We start from the raw sequence: 24,626 nt of genomic DNA, 5'->3' as shown, positions 1-24,626 counted from the left end.
ATTTCTAATTTACTTCAGGCAGTGTATTCAGTGGCGGCTGGTGCTCAGAATTTTTGGGGGGGCATAAATAAACTGAAAAATTGTGAAAAAAACCCCATCAATTGCAGCCTCACTGTACCATCAAACACAGCCACTGTGCCCATCAATTGCCGCCACTGTACCATCAAACACAGCCACTGTGCCCATCAATTGCCGCCACTGTACCATCAAACACAGCCACTGTGCCCATCAATTGCCGCCACTGTACCATCAAACACAGCCACTGTGCCCATCAATCCAATTTCTGTCCCTTCACCCCTCAGCATTTCTCACAAATCCTGCAGAATTACCCCCTCCCTAGTCTGCACAATTACCCCCCAGTCTCCAAAAATACCCCCCAGTCTGCATAATTACCACCCCCCGTCTGCACAATTACCCCCCCCCCCGTCTACACAATTACCACCCCCCAGTCTACACAATTACCACCCCCCAGTCTGCACAATTACCACCCCCCATCTGCACAATTACCACCCCCCATCTGCACAATTACCACCCCCCATCTGCACAATTACCACCTACTGTCTACCGTAGCACAGCTGCTACTATTTTTCTGGTGGTGTACACAGTACAGTGCAGCCGTAGTGCAGTTGCTACTACTTATCTGGTGGTGTACACATTACACAATACAGTGCAGACATAGTGCAGTTGCTACTACACTTCTGGTGGTGTACACAGTACACAATACAGTGCAACCCTAGTGCAGTTGCTACTACTTTTCTGGTGGTGTACACATTTCACAATACAGTGCAGTGTGGTGTTGCAAAACAAAATATACATCATGTCTGGAAGGCCACCAAGGAAAGGCAGATGCTCACAGGCCACTAAAAGGGCAGGCAGGCTGTGTCTACAGTCAACAGTGCTGGTTGTGGACTGTCAGGGGATCTAATTGACCAGACCTTGTGTACTGCACAGAGGAGACCAGAAACACATGTAAGTGAAAAAATAATGGTGTTTATTAAACAAGTGACAAGAGGAATATAAACAGTGCAAAACCAACCACAGACCCACAAACAAATAGTATATACAAGTAAAGGGAGATACCGGAATCGTAAACAAAGCCAGGCCAAGGTCATACACAGGGAGGTCAGCAGATGGGCAAGGATGGTAAACCAGCAGGACAGGGAGAGGATGGATGGTTAGGCTGCAGGGCAGGGATCCAAGGGAATCAGGAGGGACAAGAACAGGATGGGCTTGGGATAGGGATCGGATCAGAGCAGGACAGAAACAGGTACACGATCAGAATACAGGCAGCAAGGTCAGGGCGCAGGGAGAAAGATACCAAGGCAAGCCTATGAGGGCTTGCCGGGTATTTATAAGGCTGTAGTAATTGACCTTATGTTACAGCTGAGCGCAGAGGGTGCTGTTTGCTCCACACTGCTGGAGTGCACCCGCTGGTGGACACCGGTACTACGGCCCAAGGATGCAACAGTGCCACCAGCAGGAGAGACCTCTTACTGCAGGTCCCAGGTGTTGGAAGACACCCGCTGGTGGACACTGGTACTGCGATCCAAGAGACCGATAGCGCCACCAACGGGTAAACCCTCTCATGACAGTACCCCCCCCCAAAGGAGCGGCCTCCGGACGCTCCAACAAGGTGCAATTGTCCAAAGTTCATGGCCTCCAACCGAACAGATGAGGGCACATCAGGCTGGGCATCGGGTACATCTGAGAAGACAGCGGCACATCCGGGAAAACAGCGGGCACATCGGAGATGACAGCGGGCAGGAATACACCAAGCTGGGCAGCGGGCACTTCGAGCTGGGCAGCGGGCACGGGTACTTTGAGCTGGGCAGCGGGTACGGACACTTCGAGCTGGGCAGCGGGTACGGACACTTCGAGCTGGGCAGCGGGTACGGACACTTCGAGCTGGGCAGCGGGTACGGACACTTCGAGCTGGGCAGCGGGTACGGACACTTCGAGCTGGGCAGCGGGTACATCAGGCTGGGCAGCAGGCACGGGCACTTCAAGCTGGGCAGCAGGCATGGGCACTTCAAGCTGGGCAGCAGGCACGGGCACTTCAAGCTGGGCAGCAGGCACGGGCACTTCAAGCTGGGCAGCAGGCACATCAGGCTGGGCAGCGGGCACAGGCATTTCGAACTTGGCAGCAGGCACTTCGAGCTGGGCAGCAGGCACATCAGGCTGGGCAGCGGGCATGGGCACTTCGAGCTGGGCAGCGGGTACGGACACTTCGAGCTGGGCAGCAGGTACGGACACTTCGAGCTGGGCAGCGGGTACGGACACTTCGAGCTGGGCAGCGGGTACATCAGGCTGGGCAGCAGGCACAGGCACTTCAAGCTGGGCAGCAGGCACGGGCACTTCAAGCTGGGCAGCAGGCACGGGCACTTCAAGCTGGGCAGCAGGCATATCAGGCTGGGCAGCAGGCACAGGCACTTTGAACTTGGCAGCAGGCACTTCGAGCTGGGCAGCAGGCACATCAGGCTGGGCAGCGGGCATGGGCACTTCGAGCTGGGCAGCAGGCACATCAGGCTGGGCAGCAGGCATGGGCACTTCGAGCTGGGCAGCAGGCACATCAGTCTGGGAAGCTGGCACATCAGTCTGGGAAGCTGGCACATCAGTCTGGGAAGCTGGCACTGAGACATCAGGCTGGAAGGCAGGCACTGAGACAATAGGCTGGAAAGCAGGCACATCAGACTGGGAAGCTGGCACATCAGACTGGGAAGCTGGCACATCAGACTGGAAGGCAGGCACATCAGGCTGGTAGGCAGGCATCGAGGCATCATGCTGAAAGGCAAGCTTCGAGACATTAGGCTGGAAAGCTGGCACATCAGACCGGGAAGCTGGCACATCAGACCGGGAAGCTGGCACATCAGGCTGGAAGGCAGGCATAGAGACATCAGGTGGAAATGCAGACACCGAGACATCAGGCTGAAAGGCAAGCTTCGAGACATCAGGCTGAAAGGCAGGCATAAAGACATTAGACTGGGAAGCAAGCACATCAGACTGAAAAGTGGGCACCGAGACTTCAGGCTGGAGGGCAGGCATCAAGGCATCAGACTGGAGAGCGGGTACATCAGACTGGAGAGCGGGTACATCAGACTGGAGAGCGGGTACATCAGGCTGGAAGGCTGAGGCATCCGGCTGGAAGGCTGAGGCATCCGGCTGGAAGGCTGAGACATCCGGCTGGAAGGCAGGCATTGAGACATCCGGCTGGAAGGCAGGCATTGAGACATCCGGCTGGAAGGCAGGCATCGAGACATCAGACTGGGAGGCAGGCACATCAGACTGGATAGCAGGCGCATCAGACTGGAAAGCGGGCACCGAGACTTCGGGCTGGAAGGCAGGCATCTGGACAGACTGGACAGCAGGCACATCAGACTGTGAGGCAAAGACATCAAGCTGGGAGGCAGGCGTCGAGACATCCGGCTGGAAGGCAGGCATCGAGACATCCGGCTGGAAGGCAGGCATCGAGACATCCGGCTGGAAGGCAGGCATCGAGACATCCGGCTGGAAGGCAGGCATCGAGACATCCGGCTGGAAGGCAGGCATCGAGACATCCGGCTGGAAGGCAGGCATCGAGACATCGGGCTGGAAGGCAGGCATCGAGACATCGGGCTGGAAGGCAGGCATCGAGACATCCGGGCTGGAAGGCAGGCATCGAGACATCCGGGCTGGAAGGCAGGCATCGAGACATCCGGGTTGGAAGGCAGGCATCGAGACATCCGGGCTGGAAGGCAGGCATCGAGACATCCGGGCTGGAAGGCAGGCATCGAGACATCCGGGCTGGAAGGCAGGCATCGAGACATCCGGGCTGGAAGGCAGGCATCGAGACATCCGGGCTGGAAGGCAGGCATCGAGACATCCGGGCTGGAAGGCAGGCATCGAGACATCTGGCTGGAAGGCAGGCATCGAGACATCAGACTAGGAGGCAGGCATGTCAGACTGGATAGCAGGCGCATCAGACTGGAAAGCGGGCACCGAGACTTCGGGCTGGAAGGCAGGCGTCAGGAAAGACTGGACAGCGGACACATCAGACTGTGAGGCAAAGACATCAAGCTGGGAGGCAGGCGCCGAGACATCAGGCTGGAAGGCAGGCATCAGGACATCAGACTGGAAAGCAGGCGCATTAGACTGGAGAGCGGGTACATCAGACTGGAAGGTGGGCACATCAGACTGGAAGGCAGAGACATCAAGCTGGAAGGCAGGCATCGAGACATCCGGCTGGAAGGCGGTCACCGAGACATCAGGCTGGAAGGTAGGCGTCAGGACATCAGACTGGGAGGCAGGCACATCAGACTGGATAGCAGGCACATCAGACTGGAAAGCGGGCACCGAGACTTCGGGCTGAAAGGCAGGCATCAGGGCAGACTGGACAGCGGGCACATCAGACTGGGAGGCAAAGACATCAAGCTGGGAAGCAGGCGCCGAGACATCCAGCGAGGCATACGGCTGGAAGGCAGGCACAGAGACATCAGGCTGGAAGGTAGGCATCAGGACATCAGGCTGGGAGGCAGGCCCCGAGACATCCGGCTGGAAGGCAGGCCCCGAGACATCCGGCTGGAAGGCAGGCACAGAGACATCCGGCTGGAAGGCAGGCACAGAGACATCCGGCTGGAAGGCAGGCACAGAGACATCCGGCTGGAAGGCAGGCACAGAGACATCCGGCTGGAAGGCAGGCACAGAGACATCCGGCTGGAAGGCAGGCACAGAGACATCAGGCTGGAAGGCAGGCACAGAGACATCAGGCTGGAAGGCAGGCACAGAGACATCAGGCTGGAAGGCAGGCACAGAGACATCAGGCTGGAAGGCAGGCACAGAGACATCCGGCTGGAAGGCAGGCACAGAGACATCCGGCTGGAAGGCAGGCACAGAGACATCAGACTAGAAGGTAGGCATCAGGACATCCGACTGGGAGGCATTTAATTAATTTAATTAATTTTGCATCAGACTGGGAGGCAGGCACATCAGACTGGAAAGTGGGAGCAGGTTGGGTTACTGGCAAGATGGTGTGGGTCGGGAAGAATTTTTGTTTCTTTTTTGGTTTAGCCCGTGCAGTTTTGTATGTAGGTGCAGGGCTGTAAGAAAAGAAAGTAGCTGGGCAGAAGGAAGACCAAGGAACTGTAGCTGGAGGAGGGTTTTGTGGGACTGTTACAGGTGGAGGAGAAGAGACAGGTGGATTGAAGGCAGGATAGGTGCGACACTTGGAGACTGGGTAGTAGTATTTGGTAGGGGGCTGAGTAAACTGGGCTGTAGCTGAGGTTGCCATAGGCGACGGGGAGATAGATTTTTGGGAAGGCAGATGATTAATGGCAGGGCTGGAATATTGTGGCTTAGCTAAAGACAGGAGATCTGACCATGCCTGCAGCACAGGTTGAACAAACGCTGATTCACACACAGCCTGACTAATCATGGATTGCACCGACTGGATGCAATTAGACAACACTTGCTGTGAACAGGAGGAATAATGTTCCATGCAGGGGCGGATCCAGAGTCTAGTCTCGGGAGGGGCACTGCCAGAAAATATGTTTATTTATCGAGGCAGTGGCTGGTGTTAGCGCTTTCATCATCACTGCACCATGGTTGTTATGGTGTCAGGATGATTGAAGAGCATTATTTATATTATTACATTGTAATATAAAATGAAATGGTTCAACTCACCATAATGCAGAAGCTGTGGGAGCCCCGAGTGTGTCACTTTCCACGTCGACCTGCCTTCAGATGCAGCTTGTCACTTGCCATGTCCCTGCCACAAGCTGCGGATTGTCACTTGCCTGCCACCAGATACTGATTGTCACTTGCTATGTCACATGCCACATGCTGCTGATTGTCACTTGCCAGGTCCCCTGCCACATGCTGCTGATTGTCACTTGCCACGTCACCTGCCACACATTGCGGATTACACTTGCCACATCACCTGCCACATGTTGCTGATTGTTACTTGCCACATCACCTGCCACATGTTGCTGATTGTTACTTGCCACGTCACCTGCCACACATTGCGGATTACACTTGCCACGTCACCTGCCACATGTTGCTGATTGTTACTTGGGACGTCACCTGCCACAAGTTGCGGATTGTTACTTGCCACGTCACCTGCCACATGTTGCTGATTGTTACTTGCCACGTCACCTGCCACACATTGCGGATTACACTTGCCACGTCACCTGCCACATGTTGCTGATTGTTACTTGCCACGTCACCTGCCACACATTGTGGATTACACTTGCCACGTTACCTGCCATATGTTGCTGATTGTTACTTGAGACGTCACCTGCCACAAGGTGCGGATTGTTACTTGCCACGTCACCTGCCACATGTTGCTGATTGTTACTTGCCACGTCACCTGCCACATGTTTCTGATTGTTACTTGCCACATCACCTGCCACATGTTGCTGATTGTTACTTGCCACGTCACCTGCCACATGTTGCTGATTGTTACTTGCCACGTCACCTGCCACATGTTGCTGATTGTTACTTGCCACGTCACCTGCCACATGTTGCTGATTGTTACTTGCCACGTCACCTGCCACACATTGCGGATTACACTTGCCACGTCACCTGCCACATGTTGCTCATTGTGGTTGGCCTGATAAGGTGCAGATTGTCAGAGTGAAGGCAGGCAGCAGAGAGATGATGTAATCTCTCTGTTGCCCACGGCTGTACAGTGAGGGCGGAACTGCAGTGATGCAGGGCGGGCGGTGAGAGATGATGTCATCTCTCTGCTCCCCGCCCGCCGGCTCACTGACTGGCCAGTCTCTCCGCTCACCTGTGGACCGGCCTGCCCCCTCACTCACTGTCTGCCCTGCATGCCCGCACACTCAGCTGGGGACCCCCCCTCACTTGTCCGCCGGCGCCGACCTGCCCGCTCGTTAACATGCACACTTGGCTGGTGACCCCCCCTCACTTGTCCGCCGACCTGCCCGCTCAGGCTCTCTCTCACCTGGCCCGCCTGCTCGTTAACCGGCACACTTGGCCTTCCGCCCACTCACTCATCCGCTGACTGGTCTCAGCTGTCACAAATTTCTCGGAGGGGGCAATTGCCACGTTGCCCCCCCCCTGGATCCTCCCCTGGTTCCATGAAATAGGCTGGATCATCCTCTAACAACCAAACCAGGGATTCAACTTGGCCATAATTGAAGGGGGGCGAAAAATCATCACTTCCCTCGGGAATGCATGACAGGGCTGGTTTTGCACATAACTGGATCAGGGGCTGAACATCTTCAAAAGACATATACCCCTGATGCACTAGGGAATGAGCTGATCGGATAGTTTCCATCAGCTGGTCACTAGTCCACCCTTTTAAAATCTGGCGACAATATTCACCATCCTCTTCTGCTAGCAGAGAATAATAAATTATTTCATTGAAATCCATCTTAGCAGACCCGACAAACCAGGATGGTTTCCTCAGTGCAGCCACGTCTGGTCAGGGATGGCCTTGGTATACTGTCAGGGGATCTAATTGACCAGACCTTGTGTACTGCACAGAGGAGACCAGAAACACATGTAAGTGAAAAAATAATAGTGTTTATTAAACAAGAGGCATATAAACAGTGCAAAACCAACCACAGACCCACAAACAACAAATAGTATATACAAGTAAAGGGAGATACCGGAATCGTAAACAAAGCCAGGCCAAGGTCATACACAGGGAGGGCAGCAGATGGGCAAGGATGGTAAACCAGCAGGACAGGGAGAGGATGGATGGTTAGGCTGCAGGGCAGGGATCCAAGGGAATCAGGAGGGACAAGAACAGGATGGGCTTGGGATAGGGATTGGATCAGAGCAGGACAGAAACAGGTACACGATCAGGATACAAGCAGCAAATTCAGGGCGCAGGGAGAAAGATACCAAGGCAAGCCTATGAGGTATTTATAAGGCTGTAGTAATTGACCTTATGTTACAGCTGAGCGCAGAGGGTGCTGTTTGCACCACACTGCTGGAGTGCCCCCCGCTGGTGGACACCGGTACTACGGCCCAAGGATGCAACAGTGCCACCAGCAGGAGAGACCTCTTACTGCAGGTCCCAGGTGTTGGAAGACACCCACTGGTGGACACTGGTACTGCGATCCAAGAGACCGATAGCGCCACCAACGGGTAAACCCTCTCATGACATGGACATGGTGCATCCTCTGCAGGTGGCCATGGGGCACGCTTGTCCTTTTTTTTGCTGCTGGCCGTGTTATTGAGCCAGAACATGCAGAAGAGTTGGTGGAGTGGATAACAAAGCCGTCCTCATCCTCCTCCTCCTCCTCTGTCACCCAGGCTCAGAGTAGTTTGCCTTCCAATGCAGCTGCCAAAGCGGCCTATTCCAGCGACTCCTTGTCCACAGTCACTCCTTCTGTAGCCCCACCATCATGCACGAAGGAGTCCCCCGAACTATTCAACCACAGTGTCGGGTACATGCTGCTGGAGGATGCGCAGCAATTAGAAGGCTCAGATGTTGGTTCCCAGGTTGAGGAAGGGAGTAACGTGAGCCTAGAGAGAGGGGGTGCCCAAGAAGGACAAGAAACTGGCAGTTATGTTCCCCCAGCCGCAGCATACTGCCAAGTTTGCTCCAGTGATGAGGAGGGAGGGGATGATGAGGTCACTGACTCTACTTGGGTGCCTGATAGAAGAGAGGAGGAGGAGGAGGAGGCACAACTCCAACGAGGCAGGATGTCCTCTAGGGGGTAGCTTAATGGCAGCCACCTTACTGCATCACACCGCAGAGCTCCGCAGGTGCAGGGTGCTGCTGACTCCACGCTGATTTTGAAAAGTTCCTTGGTGTGTGCCTTTTTTGACATGTGTGCAGCAGATCGCACCATTGCTGTGTGCAACCTATGTCTGAAGACAAGCGTGGCCAGAATAGCAGTGGCTTGACAAGACATATGACGACCTCCCATGCAGTTCGTTGGCAACAGCACTTGAAAGACCCACATCAAAGAAAAAGGCGGACTTCTCCTTGCTCCTCATTTGGGATCTCCAACCCCACTATACCGCCAGTCCTCACAAAAACCTGCACTGAGAGGAATGAAGTTATAGCAATAGGTGTCCCAAGTACTTGCAGCCAATCTGCTATCAGTACACCTCCATCTGATTTTAGCAGGCAAATTTCCCTACCCTATTTGCTAAACTGTACAAAGAAATTTGTTTGCAGCCATCCACATGCTCAGCGTCTGTATGCCAGCTTGGCCAAATTGCTAGCACTGCAACTGCTGCCTTTTCGGCTGGTAGACTCTGCCCCCTTTCATGAATTTATGGAATGTGCTGTACCAAGGTTCCAAAACGCCATTTCTTTTTGGCTCTCTAGCGGCATGCGGAAGGCAATGTTTTGGCCTCGTTGGACAGGGCGGTCAGCAGTAAGGTGCATATTACTGCTGACTCATGGTCTAGCAGGCATGGGCAGGGATGTTACTTTTCCTTCATGGCACACTGCGTAACTCTGCTGGCAGCTTGGAAGGATGCAGAACAGGGTTCAGTATTGTTGGAGCTTGTTCCGCCACCACTCTTCCAAAATGCTAGTGGTGATTCTGCCACAGCTCTCTCCTCCACCCCCTACTCTTCTTCTTCCTCTATGGCCTCTTCTGCAACTTTGTACTCGGAACCAGCGGTGCTCCGTAAGCGTTCAAGGGCCTGCGCAAGCACTCAGGCAAAAAGATGCCATGCGGTGCTTGAGTTGGTCTGCTTAGGGGACCAGAGCCCCACTGGGGCAGAGATTCTGTCAGCTCTGCAGGGGCAGGCTAAGAGGTGGTTGACGCCATGCCAGCTTCAGCCAGGAATGGTTGTATGCGACAATGGCACCAACCTTCTCTCCGCCCTCCGACAGGGACACTTGACCCATGTCCCATGTTTAGCAGATGTCCTGAATTTGGTGGTGCAGCGGTTCTTGAGCAGGTACCCAGGCTTACAGGATCTCCTGAGGCAGGCCAGAAAAGTCTGTGGTCATTTCCGCCGGTCATACAATGCCAGTGCTCGGCTGGCTGACATTCAAAGGGAATGCGACCTGCCCACCAAAGGCCTAATTTGTGACATGCCCACCAGGTGGAACTCAACGTTGGCAATGCTGCAGCAGCTGCACACACAGCAGAGGGCCATCAATGAGTACCTGTGTAAGTATGACACCAGGACAGGGTCAGGGGAGCTTGCCTTTTTTTCGCCATGCCAGTGGCTACTGATCATGCATGCACTGTCCTGTCACCGTTTGAGGAGGCCATGAGGATGGTGAGCTGTGACAATGCATGCATCAGTGATACTGTCCCTCTTGTCCTCCTGTTGGAGTACACGCTTCGTGGAATAATCGACAGGGCACTTGAGGCAGAACAGTGGGAGGAAGAGGAGGACTTCCTTATCTCTCAAGGCCCCCTTTATCCAGATAGTATTCCTGCAGGCCCGCCAAACACAAAGTAAGAAGAGGAAGAGGAGGATTGTGTCAGCATGGACATGGAGGATAACACTCAGCAGCAGTCTTCAAGGGATGGTTTTCATTCCCCAGAAACCCAAGGAGTTGTACGTGTACGAGGAGGTTGTTACGGATTATGTGATCCTTAGTGACCCAGAGGACTCAGAATCGAATGCCTCTTCAAACTTACGCTGAATGGCCTCCCTGATTCTGCAAAAGCCTGGAAAAGGACCCTAGGATTCGTGGTATCAAGGAGAGGGATCATTACTGGCTGGCAACTCTTCTTGATCCATATTACAAGGGTAAGGTTGCAGAACTCATCCTGCCTTTGCAGAGGGAGCAGAGGATGAAACGTCTTCAGGAGGCCATGAAGAAAGGTTTGTGCAATGCATTTCCAGACCCTGGGAGGTTACCATTTCCTGGTGCTGGACAATGTGTTGCTGAGGCTTCGTTCACTCAGAGGAAGAGCGGTGGACAAGGTAGCCAGCTGACCGATGCCTTTAGACAATTTTTCAGTCCTCATCGCCAAGGTCTGATCGGTTCAAGCAACCATTGCCAGCATCTGCATTACATGGTGCAGGAATATCTAGGAGCAAGAGCAGACTTGGAGACCTTTCCAACAGACCATCCACTGGGTTACTAGGTCTTGAGGATAGACCACTGGCCAGAACTTGCTCAATATGCAATTGAGCTACTGGCCTGTCCTGCATCTAGTGTTGTTTCTGAACGCACATTCAGTGCTGCTGGAGGGTTTGTAACGGATCATAGAGTGCGCCTGTCCACAGACTCTGTTGATAGACTCACATTCATAAAAATGAACCAGTCTTGGATCAGCAGCAGCTATCAAGCACCTGATGCCGATGTAACTGATTGATTTTTATATGGATGTGGGATCCCTTGAAGACTGCCTATGCTGAGTGACTTTCTTATTCCTCCTCAATCTTGATGATGCTAGCTTCCAACAATATTTTTGGTGTAGGGCACCACCACCACTGCCTAAAGCCTATTTTTTTTGCCCCCGTTTAACAGGGGAATGTAATTACAATTTTTGATCAAATATTTCACAGCAGGGCCCGTTCCTGCGCCCAACCAGAGTATCTGTGAGGGGTTACAGTGTTGTGGCACCACCAAAGGCCCAATTTTTCTGCCCCTGTTTAACAGGGGCACGTGTAATGACACCCCGAGTATGAAAGGGGTTAAAGTCGTTTAGGACATTCCATACCCAAACACAAAGGCAGCTACCGAACACTTGAACCCATACAAATAATTCTCCCCCAAGTATGAGACAAGGCTCTGTCTTGAGGTTCAAGCAGGAAAATCAGACTCTTTATTTTAGCACATGTTATACAGATCCTACTTCAAAACACTTCCACCCACCCTTGGAAAACAGGGCGGGTTAAACTGTCCAATGACAATGAACACACAGGTCAGGTGTGTTTAACTTCTCATGAGTAAACAGTCTTAGCAGGGGGGCTGCTGGAGGAATCCCCCCTCCCTCTTTCCTCACAGCAAGACACTTAGACATCCCATAATAGTTGAGACAGACATCCACAATAGACAATAGAATACAGTCACACCCCAACCATCAGAGCAAATAGTACACAACATAATGAGACAGCACACATTATATATACATATATACAGCCGTGAGTCTGACTAGCACAGATCATAGTGGGGTTCTCATTCACCCTGTGCCCCTACTAGTAACTCCCGTCACAATGGCATATCCCATCACAATGGGCATGGACCTGAATCTAAAGTAACGCCACCTCAAGGGTCGCCAGGCATACAGCTCACAACGAGTACCATTCCCCCAAATGCCAGGGCCCATAATCGGTAGGCAAGAGGCTAGCATTCAGTCCCCTCCAAAAGCCTCTGTCCCGGCTAGGTCTGTCACAGCATGTAATTACAATTTTTGATCAAATATTTCACAGCAAGGCCCATTCCTGCGCCCCACAAGAGTATCTGTGAGGGGTTACAGTGTTGTGGCACCACCACCACCAAAGGCCCAATTTTTCTGCCCCTGTTTAACAGGGGCATGTAATTACAATTTTTGATATAATATTTAACCGCAGTGCCCGTTTCTGTGCCCACCAAGAGTAACTGTGAGGGCTTACAGTGTTGTGGCACCACCACCACCACCAAAGGCCCAATTTTTCTGCCCCTGTTTAACAGGGGCATGTAATTACAATTCTTGATCTATTATTTAACAGAAGGGCCCGTTCCTGCACCCAGCAAGAGTAACTGTGAGGGCTTACAGTGTTGTGGCACCACCACCACCACCAGAGGCCCAATTTTTCTGTCCCTGTTTAACAGTGGCATGTAATTACAATTCTTGATCTAATATTTCACAGCAGGGCCCGTTCCTGCGCCCACCAAGAGTAACTGTGAGGGCTTACAGTGTTGTGGCACCACCACCACTAAAGGTCCAATTTTTCTGCCCCTGTTTAACACGGACATGTAATTACAATTTTTGAAATAATATTTAAAAGCAGGGCCTGTTCCTGCGCCCAACAAGAGTAACTGTGAGGGGTTACAGTGTTCTGGCACCACCAAAACCTAAGGCCCAATTTTCTGCAGAGTATATAGGGCAGGCCGTATAGTATATATACTTCTGTTCAGAGTATATAGTGCCTGGGGGCCCCCCCCCACACCATTTTTTTTTAAATTTGGGTGCGGGGTTCCCCTTAATATCCATACCAGACCCAAAGAGCCTTGTAATGAGCTGGGGGGGGACCCATGCCGTTTTTCTCAATGATTTTCATCTATATTGCTGGGACCCGACAATACATTACAGCCGCAAGCAGTGTTAAATTACTTTTTTTCCTTTAGAAAATGCCACTTTACAGGCATACTATAGACACCCCCAGGCACGATATTTAAAGGAATATTTCATTTTTCTTGTTTCACTTTAAGCATTCTTAAAATCGCTGCTCCCGAAAAAGTGGCCGTTTTTAAAACTTTTTTTGCATTGATACATGGGTCAGCCCTACTCCCTATATATGACCCCTATACTAACTAAAAGGTTATCCCAGATCTGTAACGAGTTACCGGTACCCATCTGGGTATTTATTCCTTCTATATACTAACCTGTGCCGGCACTCTCCATTCCACATGTTCAGACACATACATACACACACACACACAGCTCTGTGGGAGCAATGCAGATTGAAGTCAAACCCCGGACACAGAATAATGCATCACTCATTTTATTTCTGGGTTCAGTATCTTAAATACAGTATATTATTAGGATATGACTGGGCAATGTTTACAACATTAACCAATAGAAAAATGTCCACCCATTGCATGTCGTCATTGTGACAGACCTAGACGGGACAGAGGCTTTTGGAGGGGACTGAATTCCAGCCTCTTGACTACTGATTATGGGCCCTGGCATTTGGGGGAACGATGCTCGTTGTGAGCTGTATGTCTGGGGACCCTTGAGGTGGCGTTACTTTAGATTCAGGTCCATGTCCCCCAAGACACAGACTCTGGGGTCCCTGGATATGCCATTGTGACGGGAGTCACTAATAGGGGCACAAGGTGAATGAGAACCCCACTATGACCTGTGCTAGGCAGACTCAATGCTGTATATATGTATATATAATAAGGAGGCAAAAGGGAAAAAAAAGGGTTGAGAGCAACCCTGGGACTTTTAAGGTGCTTATATTTCAAGGTAAGTAGAGTAGGGAAACATGTACAACTTATCCATAAAAAATAGTTTTTATCTTAATAACAATTAAAACAGATTTTATTATAACATGACACCGTTTTTAAAAAAACAATATGTGTATCTCAATATCCACACCCAGTAGTGAGCAGACAGTAGAAAAAAAACACTTAGTTCAATACCACTCAACATGTTTCACTCATTTGGAGCTTCCTCAGGAGTTTTGGCATAGATTGTGGTATACTCTAAATAATAAAAAGAACATGGATAAGGTATATTGTTACATAAATGTATGACTCAGAGGGTTGGCCGTGTCATTGCCAACATCCCTTGTAATTTTTAGAACTAGATGTGTACCTCAAAATGGGATTTTAAGGGCAATGCAGAAATTGGCAGTGTTGAATTATAGTTAAAAAGAAGTTTATTGATACAAAAACGAATAGGATATACATGAACATACACATTGATCTAGTTAAGAATAATTATAAAAACATCAGATATATGGAAACATATGATGCATCCTACTGCTAGTTACAAGTACCACCCCCGATAGGTGTGATGGCGTCCTGATAGCAGATTTCCAACGCGTTTCAACTTATTGTAGGGATAAAGTCTTCCTCAGGGAGGGACTGCATCACATTATTTGCATTTAACTGTGAAAAATCGCTTTCCCAGTGCTGGCAGGGGTCCTAACACGTGATTGTCAATGCTGCTCAAATATCCTCTACGGGGTGGCCTGGTATATTGTGAAGAAACCAGTATTTGGCAGTCGTGATAATTAAACAACTTAAATTGATTGTGTCAGGTGTATTGTTCCAAGTGGCAGGGAGCTCCGGTCCTGGAGTACCTCTCTGTAACAAAGCCAGTTGTGGAATGGTATATTGTTACATAGGTGCATGGTAGAATTTGCAATCTACAGTAAACATAAGCATGTGTAAATATGTATATAGGCAATGAATCATACATGAACTGAAAAAACAGCTGAAAATAACAAAAATACATAATATTTAGGAAAATAATACATCAATATTTATGATCTTACCAGGCTGCCACAGATTGAAGGCAAATTGTATTGGATAAAAAATTGCTTGCTAAGTAGCATCAGCGATACAGAAACATGAACTAGGTCTCTCACACCAAAGGTTCCCGTCTTATATGGCCACAGAAGGATATAGAATTTATGTATCCTACATATGCTATGTATCTTTTCATCAAGGATACATAAATTCTATATCCTTCTTATTTTTCATAAGTTATGGGATGTGGTGCTGATTTGCTGATTATGTCTGCCCTTATTATCGTTTATGTGTATATAATGTGTGCTGTCTCATTATGTTGTGTACTATTTGCTATGATGGTTGGGGTGTGACTGTATTCTATTGTCTATTGTGGCTGTCTGCTTCAACTATTATGGGATGTGTAAGTGTCTTGCTGTGAGGAAAGAGGGAGGGGGGATTCCTCCAGCAGCCCCCCTGTTAAGACTGTTTACTGATGAGAAGTTAAACACACCTGATCTGTGTGTCCATTGTCATTGGACAGTTTAACCGCTCTGTTTTCCAAGGGTGGGGGGAAGTGTTTTGAAGTGGGATCTGTATAACATGTGTTTGAATAAAGATTCTTTCCTGTTTGAACCTCAAGACAGAGCCTTGTCTCGTACTTGGGGGAGAATTATTGGTATGGGTTCCTTGTTCGGCTGATGGAAGTGTTTGGTAGCTGCTTTTGTGTTTGGGTATGGAATGTCCTAAAAGAGTTTAACCCCATTCATACTCGGGGTGTCGTTACAGTCATTAAAGACAAACCCACTTTTATAAAATTGTTTATGGACATATGTTTGACACCCATAATAACACCCACTAGTAATACACATCTCTTAAAAGTATATATATCTGAAGATTATTGTACAATCTTAAAGTTAGTTAATTCTCAACACACTTTCTCTAGTCTGTGAACATATTCTGGGCGTTTTGCCAGACTGTCTATGATTATCTTTCTAGTTCTCATGTTCAGTATCATCTTTTCTATGACAACAGTGTTGCCACACATGAAACTGTCAGCACAATGTTGAAGTGTAAGTTCCCCTTTACAGAAACATCTGTAAGCTGAACTTACACAGGACCCCCCCCCCCCCCCATCCCGCTAACCTGTTGCGCGGCGATCTCCCGTTCTGAACCCCGGTATAGCCGCCTCAGGGGTCCGGGGCTTAGAAATCCCCTCGGCATTCACGCTGACAGGACAGGCTACGCAGGTTCTGTTTGGTCAGCGCAGACCAATTAGAATGCTCCAAAACGTCCCTCCTGATAGGAGTACGTTATAGAGATTCAGCTGCAGAGATTTCTAAGGCTGTACCGGGTCTCAGAACGGGAGATCACCACAATCCAGGTCAGCGGGATTGGGGGGGTGAGGAGGGGGTCCTGTGTAAGTTCACCTTACAGAGTCTTTAAAGGATAAGCCATAGTAAAGCAGAAAGTAAGTATATAATTAAGGGGGTCTTTACTGACCCTTACAGTTACAATGCAATTTAAGGCAAGAAGGGCCCTGCTCATAAAAGCTTACAATCTAAAGGGATGTGGAAGTGATACAAAAAGTACTAACTGTGTGGGGATGAGTTTTTTCAAGAAAATAAGATCCAGTTGCTACAGTATCTGAGCAGAGCCACTGTTAGAAATCATGGGGCCCCGTATAGCCTACCTGACAGCCCCTTCCCCCCATGAAAATATTAAAATGATATCTTCACTAATAATACATGAAATCATTATTAGTGGACAAAAACATTCCGTCATACATAAAAAACATAAATTCTGTCTGGAATCCAAAATTCTCCACAAACAATATTGCACATATTCCCCCAACTCCCAGTTCAAATCCCCCCTCCCAGAACTAATCTTTACCCCAACCCCAGCTCAAATCCCATCCCAATTCCCTTTCTAGCACAAATTCCTCACCCAAAAAAAAAAAATCGACCCACTAGCACATATCCTCTTTCTTCCCAAACTTTCTATCCTAGCACAAATCTTCTCCTCCAAATCCCCCGTGTCAGCACAAATCCCTCCTATTATCCCATATTGGATATAATCTCCGTGTAAACTGCTATAAATGTGGTGAAAGCCCCTAATGGGGAAAACAAATAAAAACTGTATGCTGGTACTCCATTGTGAATAAAATTGCATACATTTATGTAAACACTGAGAACATAGTGCAATATTAAAGAATGCTATAATCTTGTGCCGGTGAATATCAATGTGCAAAAACAGCTACATGTAAACAATAAATAGTACGTATTGCAAAAACATTCAATTCATATAAACAAAAATAAATAAATGCATCCTTAATAAATATTTATGTGCAAAAAAATTAACATATAAAGTGCAAGTGCTAAGGTGACCTGAACATCTCTAATCAATCAAAAACAATATTAAAGTGTCCCAGCGATAGTAGTCCTAAAATAATCTGCTAATCGGAAGCAGAAAAAAACACAAGTAGCATGCAACTGGGTGCATAGGTGCAACAACTTAAAGTGCAATGTGCTAATGTCCTCTATGGTGAAATGACAAAAAAGTCCTATGTGCTCAAATAAACAGAGGTGGGGTGTCTGAAATACAATTCATTCTGTGTCCTCTTCATGCATAAAACACACTAGTGTAAGCAATGGCCCCTTACCTAGCGGTGCTAGGTAAACCGCAAAAAGGTAGCTATAGGCAGCTATGATGCTTTATCTCAGGGTCCTGAGCCAGCGTACATCCTATTTCTGTCTCCACGCTTGGCGGTGTTGGATAAACCTTATGGCAGCTGAGTTCAGATAGTTATGATCTTAGCTGGGGTCCTGGACCAGCGCGGTTCCTATCTCTGCCTCCACATCTCATGTGTATGTAAAAAACCAGTAATGAAGGACAAAAGGTACTGGATAGTGAAGTAGGTTTTAACAGGGTGGAGCTTTATTCATAACCATATAGAAGTGTACTCACATTACAAAGTGTTAAAACGAATCCTCTCTCCTACGAGCGGCGAGTTCGTTATGCTTCAATCAATGTGAAAAAGCCTATTCCGTCCCTACGCGTGACCTCACCGATCATGTGACTTCATCAGGTCACCTTAGCACTTGCACTTTATATGTTAATTTTTTTGCACATAAATATTTATTAAGGATGCATTTATTTATTTTTGTTTATATGAATTGAATGTTTTTGCAATACGTACTATTTATTGTTTACATGTAGCTGTTTTTGCACATTGATATTCACCGGCACAAGATTATAGCATTCTTTAATATTACACTAGGTTCTCAGTGTTTACATAAATTTATGCAATTTTATACACAATGGAGGACCAGCATACAGTTTAATCGTTTTCCCCATTAGGGGCTTTCACCACATTTATAGTAGTTTACACAGAGATTATATCCAGCAGCCAGCTGTTCTGGATAGCGCAGCACCCCCCCCCCCCCTCCATTTTCTGCTTATTTTGGGTTTTTTGCTTGGCCATTTTCGGTGCGTGCAGCTGTCCAGTCGCATACGTTTTCCTTTTCTTTTTCTAATAGGGTAGCGCAGGAATAATTTTATTGTACTATCCCATATTCCCTCACCCCCTCCTGGCACAAACCCCCCCATCTCCCCTCCAATCTTCTTTCTCCAATCCCCCTCCTAGGACAAATTCCCACAAATCCTCCCTCCTAGCATATCTCCCTCTTCCTTCCTCCCTACCCAAATCCCCCACCCCCCTCCTAGCACAAACGTCCCCCCCTTCTGGCTTAAACCCCCCCAACCCTCCTCCTAGCACAAATACCCCACCCCCCTCATTCTTCCTTCTAGCACATATCCCCCTTCCCCAAATCTCCATTACACTTCCCAGCACAGATATTCACCCATCCCCCTCCCCCAACTTACAGGGGGAAGCCAGTGCAAAGCCAGGAGGAGATGCGCTGTGTTGTGCTTTTGCCTCATGTCAGAAGAGTGCTCATCTATACATTACATGAGACAGGCTTGCTCCTGGATAGCATTGGACTGCACACACACACACCGCCCCTATCTCATCCTAAGGCTGCTCATCTCCTGGCAGCAGAAAATAAGGATAGGGGGAGGTGTGTGTCTGTGTATAGCATACCTTCCAACCGTCCCGGATTCGCTGAGACCGTCCCGGGATTTGATGTAAGTCCCGGCATCCGGCGAATCAAAGCAACATCCCAGAGTGGAGCCCAATGCCGGGACAAGTCACGGCACTTGGCTCTATTGACTTCTCTGACAGGGGTGCACTGGCGCAGGCACCAGCAGGGATTTTATTTTCAGCCGGCGCTGCTCACTTCTTCCTGCCAGAAGCGGCACCTTCATAAGCCTGTGATCAATCAGGAATTTCGGTGCCTTCCTGTGCCGGACTCTGTGACCCAGGGGTGTACTGATCACATCGGGCACTGGGCCAATAGGGAGAGTGTAGTGGCAGCTGGTACGGGGAGCGGGACAGTGAATGCCAACAGGTGTGGGCAGGATGACCACACCCACCTCAAGGATCGTGGTGCGGGCAAGGTGAGCAGCGAGGGCGGCAGGGAATGAATGGCCCTGGAGGGAGAAGAGCTCTGAGGACCTCCCAGGACTGGAGAAGAGGCTGACCGGAGCCGGAGAACGAGTGAGAGGTGTTGGCAGCCAGGAACAGCTGTATCTCACAGCAAACAGATCCTCTGGAAGGAGCAGAGCACCTCCGTAACCTCCTGTCCTCACCCAGCTACAAGAAAGGGTCCTGCCCACTGCTAGCATGGAAGGTACTGTACCAGGCATCGCACACATCTTACCACAGACAAGTTTTGTTTAACCACTCCACTTAAGCCCCTCACACTGGCAAGAGTTTGGCCACACACATTTTGCCGATACGCGTGCCACAAATCATGCCTTACCTCAAGTGTCTCTTATTCAAAAGTTCAAAAGTTGGGAGGTATGGTACAGTCCAATGCAATCTAAGAGTGATCCTGTCTCATGTACTGTATAGATGAGCGCTCTTCTGATACGAGGCGAGAACACAACACAGCGCATCTCCTCCTGGCTGTTTATTCTCTGCCTCTTCTTCTCTCAGTGCTCCAGCCTCCCGTCTCCTTGTCCCGGTCCTAAGTGCAGGCTGGGGTGGTCGGGGGAAGGCGCTCAGCGGGCGTCGGCCAGACACAACATCCAAGGGAGGCCTGGGGGGCAGAACTAAAATCTGGCACAGCCCACCCCAGCACCCCCCTAAATTCGGCCATGTGTGTCTCTCACCCATCAGCTGAAAGCCGGCGGGAGGGAGAGGGGGAGAAACCATCTTTCAGATGCTGCAGAGAGCCACACAGGGCATTGTTCTGTCATCGTTTGATTCCCTGTTCCACCGATTCTCCTGCTGTCTGCCCCCCCCCCCCCTGTGTACCCGGGCCACCTGCAAGAGGTACCCCCCTATCAGCAGCCCTATATATGAGGACTACAAAACATCTTCCTCTATGTCATGGAGAAGAGGAGATGTAGAGGTGTTCTGTAGTCCCATTCTAGAATGACAACAGTGCTCCTCCATTAACTCATTGTGGTGAGTGAACCTGTAGTACACCTTAGGTTTATTTATCTGTGTATGTTTGTATATTTCAACAGCAACAGCTACGAGCCAAGTATCAAATGGTGTGCAATGCAAAACATGTGACTTTTCAAGCTCCAGCTCCTGTGAGACTTACACCCCCATGAACTGCTTTGGACAAGAGACCCAGTGTGTGAGCTATGCACAGACAACCGTGTTAGGTAATTTCATACATGTTTGATAACACCTTACATATTGCAGTTTCATGATGCAAATGTGTCTTGTCCTAGTATATTGACCTCAGACATCACTCAGCCCCTACCTTCCCATGTGACAGTGTTGGTGCTTGGTGATTGGCCCAGTGCTGTCACATAGAGGTGGGCAGAGAGTCCTGAACCTTGTGTAAGCTCCAACCAGAATTAACTTCAAGCTTACACAGGACCAGAGGAGGACTTGGCTGTTGAGTGTTTCTTAGGCAGAACAAATGATATACACTATATACCAAAAGTATTGGGATGCTGGCCTTTACATGCACATGCATTTAAATGGCATCCCAGTCTTAGTCCGTAGGGTTCAATATTGAGTTGGCCCACCCTTTGCAGCTATAACAGCTTTAACTCTTCTGAGAAGGTTGTCTAGGAGTGTGTCTATGGGAATGTTTGGTCAGGTGGTGATGTTAGATGAGAAGAACAAGAGTTGAAGCTGTTATAGCTGCAAAGGGTGGGCCAACTCAATATTGAACCCCTACGGACAAAAACTTGGATGCCATTAAAGTTCATGTGCGTGTAAAGGTAGAAGTCCCACTACTTTTGACAATATAGTGTGTATTCAACTCATCTCTAGCTGTTACAGCCTCCACTCCTTCTAGGAAGACTTTCCACACATTTTTGGAGTGTGCCAGTGGGAATTCGTGTCCATTCAGGCAAAAGAGCATTTGTGAGGTCAGGTACAGATGTTAGATGGGAAGACCTGGCTCGCTATCAATGTTCCAACTCATCCCAAAGCTGTTCAATAGAGATGAGGTCAGAGCTCTGTGCAGGACACATGAGTTCACACCAAACTCATCAAATCATGTGTTTATGAGGCTGGGTGCAGTGGTGTATTTTGGTTTTGCCCTAGGCAAGTATAAAATTGGGTGCCCCCCCATCTAAATTTGTTTAACCCCCAGCTGCAGTATACCGTTCTTGCCTTAGGGTCTGATGGGTCTGATGGAAAGAACAGCTGTGGCTTCCTCATCAGACTCTGAGACGTGGTTCGTCCAAGTGCCACATATGTGGCCAATTGAGCAGAGGATGGAGTCAGCGGGACACAGGACGGGGTCAGCAGGTCAGAGAATGAGGCGGCACTGATGAAGCTGCACTGATATGTGGCACTGATGGGCACTAATCGGCTACACTGGGGTAATGAATGCCAAAAATCTCCAGCAACTGTGTTTAGATCATGATCAGCTGTGATTGGACACAACTGATCACGTGGTAAAGAGCCACTGTGATTGGCTGCTTTTCCCTGACATGTGATCAGCTGTGTCCAAAGCAGCGGGCGGGCACGGTTCTGTGAAGGCATCAATGGATGCCAGTGGGGGCCGCTTATAAGGGGTGCAGGGGTGCCACCCCCATAATCCATGCGCCCAGCCCCTAATCTCCATGCAGGGTGCCGGACGCATGGATTTCAATGGGGTTTTTTTTTTTAAGCACATGATTAGAGCCTGAGGCTCTAATTTTCTTCAAAAAGGGTGGGCTCGGGCCACAGAGCACTGCACCCTGAGCCCACCCACTTGTGTGACATTAGCGAATTAATATTCACTAATGTCTTACTGCTTCTTCTCCCGGTCGGGAGTCCTGAGACCCGATTGGCCGGGAGGGGGAGCGACCGCCGGGACTCGGGAGGAGATGCAGGGGAGAAGCCGCCCAAGCCGCGACCTGGATGGGGTAAGTGTGGGGCTGGCGGGTGAGTGAAGCAGCGATCGAATGGGCAATCGACCGATCAAGAGAAGGGGGGTGGGTGTGGGGAATGACTGGGTAAGGTTTGTTTGCCGCAACCCTCCACCCCTCCCCAAAGAAATTGAGCGCCAGCCGCCACTGTTGGATGCCCTCCCAGAACTGGACAACTGCGCTGTAGCTGTCATAGGCTATAGCGTGGTCACCTTGTGGGGCGGCGCCGCCCCCCTAAAAAATGCCGCCTGAGGCAAGCACCGTGTTTGCCTCGCGGCAGATACGCCCCTGGCTGGGTGTATAGACATACATTAGGCATGGTCCACTGCTGTCACCATCAACAAACCCACCCTGAGAAATGCCATGCAGCCATCGTTGGAGTGTATATAGATGGGAAGCAGTTGCAGTGAGACTGCAGGAGATCAGCAAGACAGATATAACAACTGTTCAAATAAAGAAGTAAAAAACTTTTTATTTCAATTAAAGTCAATTGTATAGGATACACTTCAACAAAACTGATGTCATTCATCTTAGGGTTACATCTATTTTAATGAAAGTCAGGAGTTAAATGTCACTTGTGTTAAAATTCTCTTCCTGCAGGAAGCACCTCTTCTACTTCAACGATTCGAGGCTGCGGTACTAAATCCCTGTGTGATGCTCAAAACATTTACTCTACTATGAATTATATGACTGTTGTAAATGACTTTACTTGTGAAAGTTCCAGCAGTACTACTTGGAGCAACGGGGGAGTCATTTTCCTGCTCTTTTCCACACTCACCGCCATCCTTATCCTCCACCAGTTTAATTAGGATCCCTAAACATCTCGGGACGCCTGCTTGTGAAAACAAGAACACCCATTGGAGGATGAATTCAGGGGAACAATAAATGTATATTGCTAGGACTGAAAGTTCAAAGTCAACTGGCATTAAATATCTTGTTCATGCATGACATGTTCTGTATGAGTGTAACAATGCATTACATTGCTTTTTCTTTCTGGAATGTTGTTCGGGAATGTTTAACTTTAAGCAGAAATTTTGACCTTACATATTCACATGCTTGTGCTTTGCTATAGTTGTTATTACAATAAATATTAAGATTTGCAGACTAGCCACTAGAGGGAACTCTGTATTCAATCTGGCCTAGAACAGACCTTTTCTGGAACTTTTTGTTCACAAGTTTAAATTTGTATTTTTTGCTAGAAACATTATATATATATATTCATATTTTTCTCAGAGACCCTAGAGAATAAAATGGCTATCATTGCAATGTTTTATGTCACACCCACGCAGCGGTCTTTCAAACGCAATTTTTGGGGAAAAAATATACTTTTTTGAATTTAAAATAAACAAATCGGTAATGTTAGCCCGATTTTTTTGTAAAATGTGAAAGATGATGTTATGCCGAATAATTAGATACCCAACATGTCATGCTTTAAAATTGTGCACGCCCGTGGAATGGCGACAAACTACGGTACTTGTTATATAGAAAATAACTTGTGCGCTGCTATGCAAATATACCTTATACTGTGAGATATTAATAAAGTGAACAAAGAACAGCTGCTACCATTCAATAAGTGAACTCACACTCATAAATAATAAATATACAAAATAATGGTGCGCTTATTCAATGTAAAACTGTAAAGCATTAATACTTAGTACTTAAAAATCTCTACAGGCGACACTTTCATATTTTTTACAGGTTACCAGTTTAGAGTTACAGAGGAGGTTGAGTGCTAGAATTATTGCTCTCGCTCTAATGATCATAATGTGTGATAACATGAGTGGTTTGAACGGCGTTTACATATGTGGGCATGATTTACTTCTGCGTTTGCTTCTGTGCACGAGAATGGAGAGATGGGGCGCTTTACATTTTTTTCTTATTTATTTTACTTATTATTCTTTATTTTTACACTGTCCCTTTAATTTAATTTAATTTTTTATCACATTTATTTCTATTTTAAGGACTGTAAACATCCCTTGTAATAAAATAAGTATGACAGGTCCTCTTTATTGAGAGATCTATGGTCCTTTTCTGGAACTTTTTGTTCAAATTAGTATTTTTTGCTAGAAAATTATTTAGAGCCCACAAACATATATATATATGAGGTCAGGTGAATCCATTAACAAATGTCCAGAAT

The 24,626-nt window shown here is 48.5% G+C and overlaps 1 protein-coding gene across 1 annotated transcript in view; it reads left to right on the top strand.

Annotated features, from left to right (window-relative positions):
* LOC141110413 (uncharacterized) overlaps positions 1-24,099 on the top strand; it is a 67,225-nt gene extending 43,126 nt beyond the window's left edge. The window contains exons 8-9 of the mRNA XM_073601751.1: positions 20,636-20,779; positions 23,090-24,099. Of these exons, the coding sequence (XP_073457852.1) occupies positions 20,636-20,779; positions 23,090-23,298 (353 nt within the window). The 3' untranslated portion in view covers positions 23,299-24,099. The remainder of the gene's footprint in view (positions 1-20,635; positions 20,780-23,089) is intronic.
* The last annotated feature ends 527 nt before the right edge of the window (positions 24,100-24,626 follow it).

The sequence above is a fragment of the Aquarana catesbeiana genome, linkage group LG10 (genome assembly GCF_042186555.1).
Source record: "Aquarana catesbeiana isolate 2022-GZ linkage group LG10, ASM4218655v1, whole genome shotgun sequence".
NCBI classification, from domain to species: Eukaryota; Metazoa; Chordata; class Amphibia; order Anura; family Ranidae; genus Aquarana; species Aquarana catesbeiana.
The sequence above is the reverse complement of the archived record's forward strand: the minus strand, read 5'-3'. Positions and strand labels throughout refer to the sequence as shown.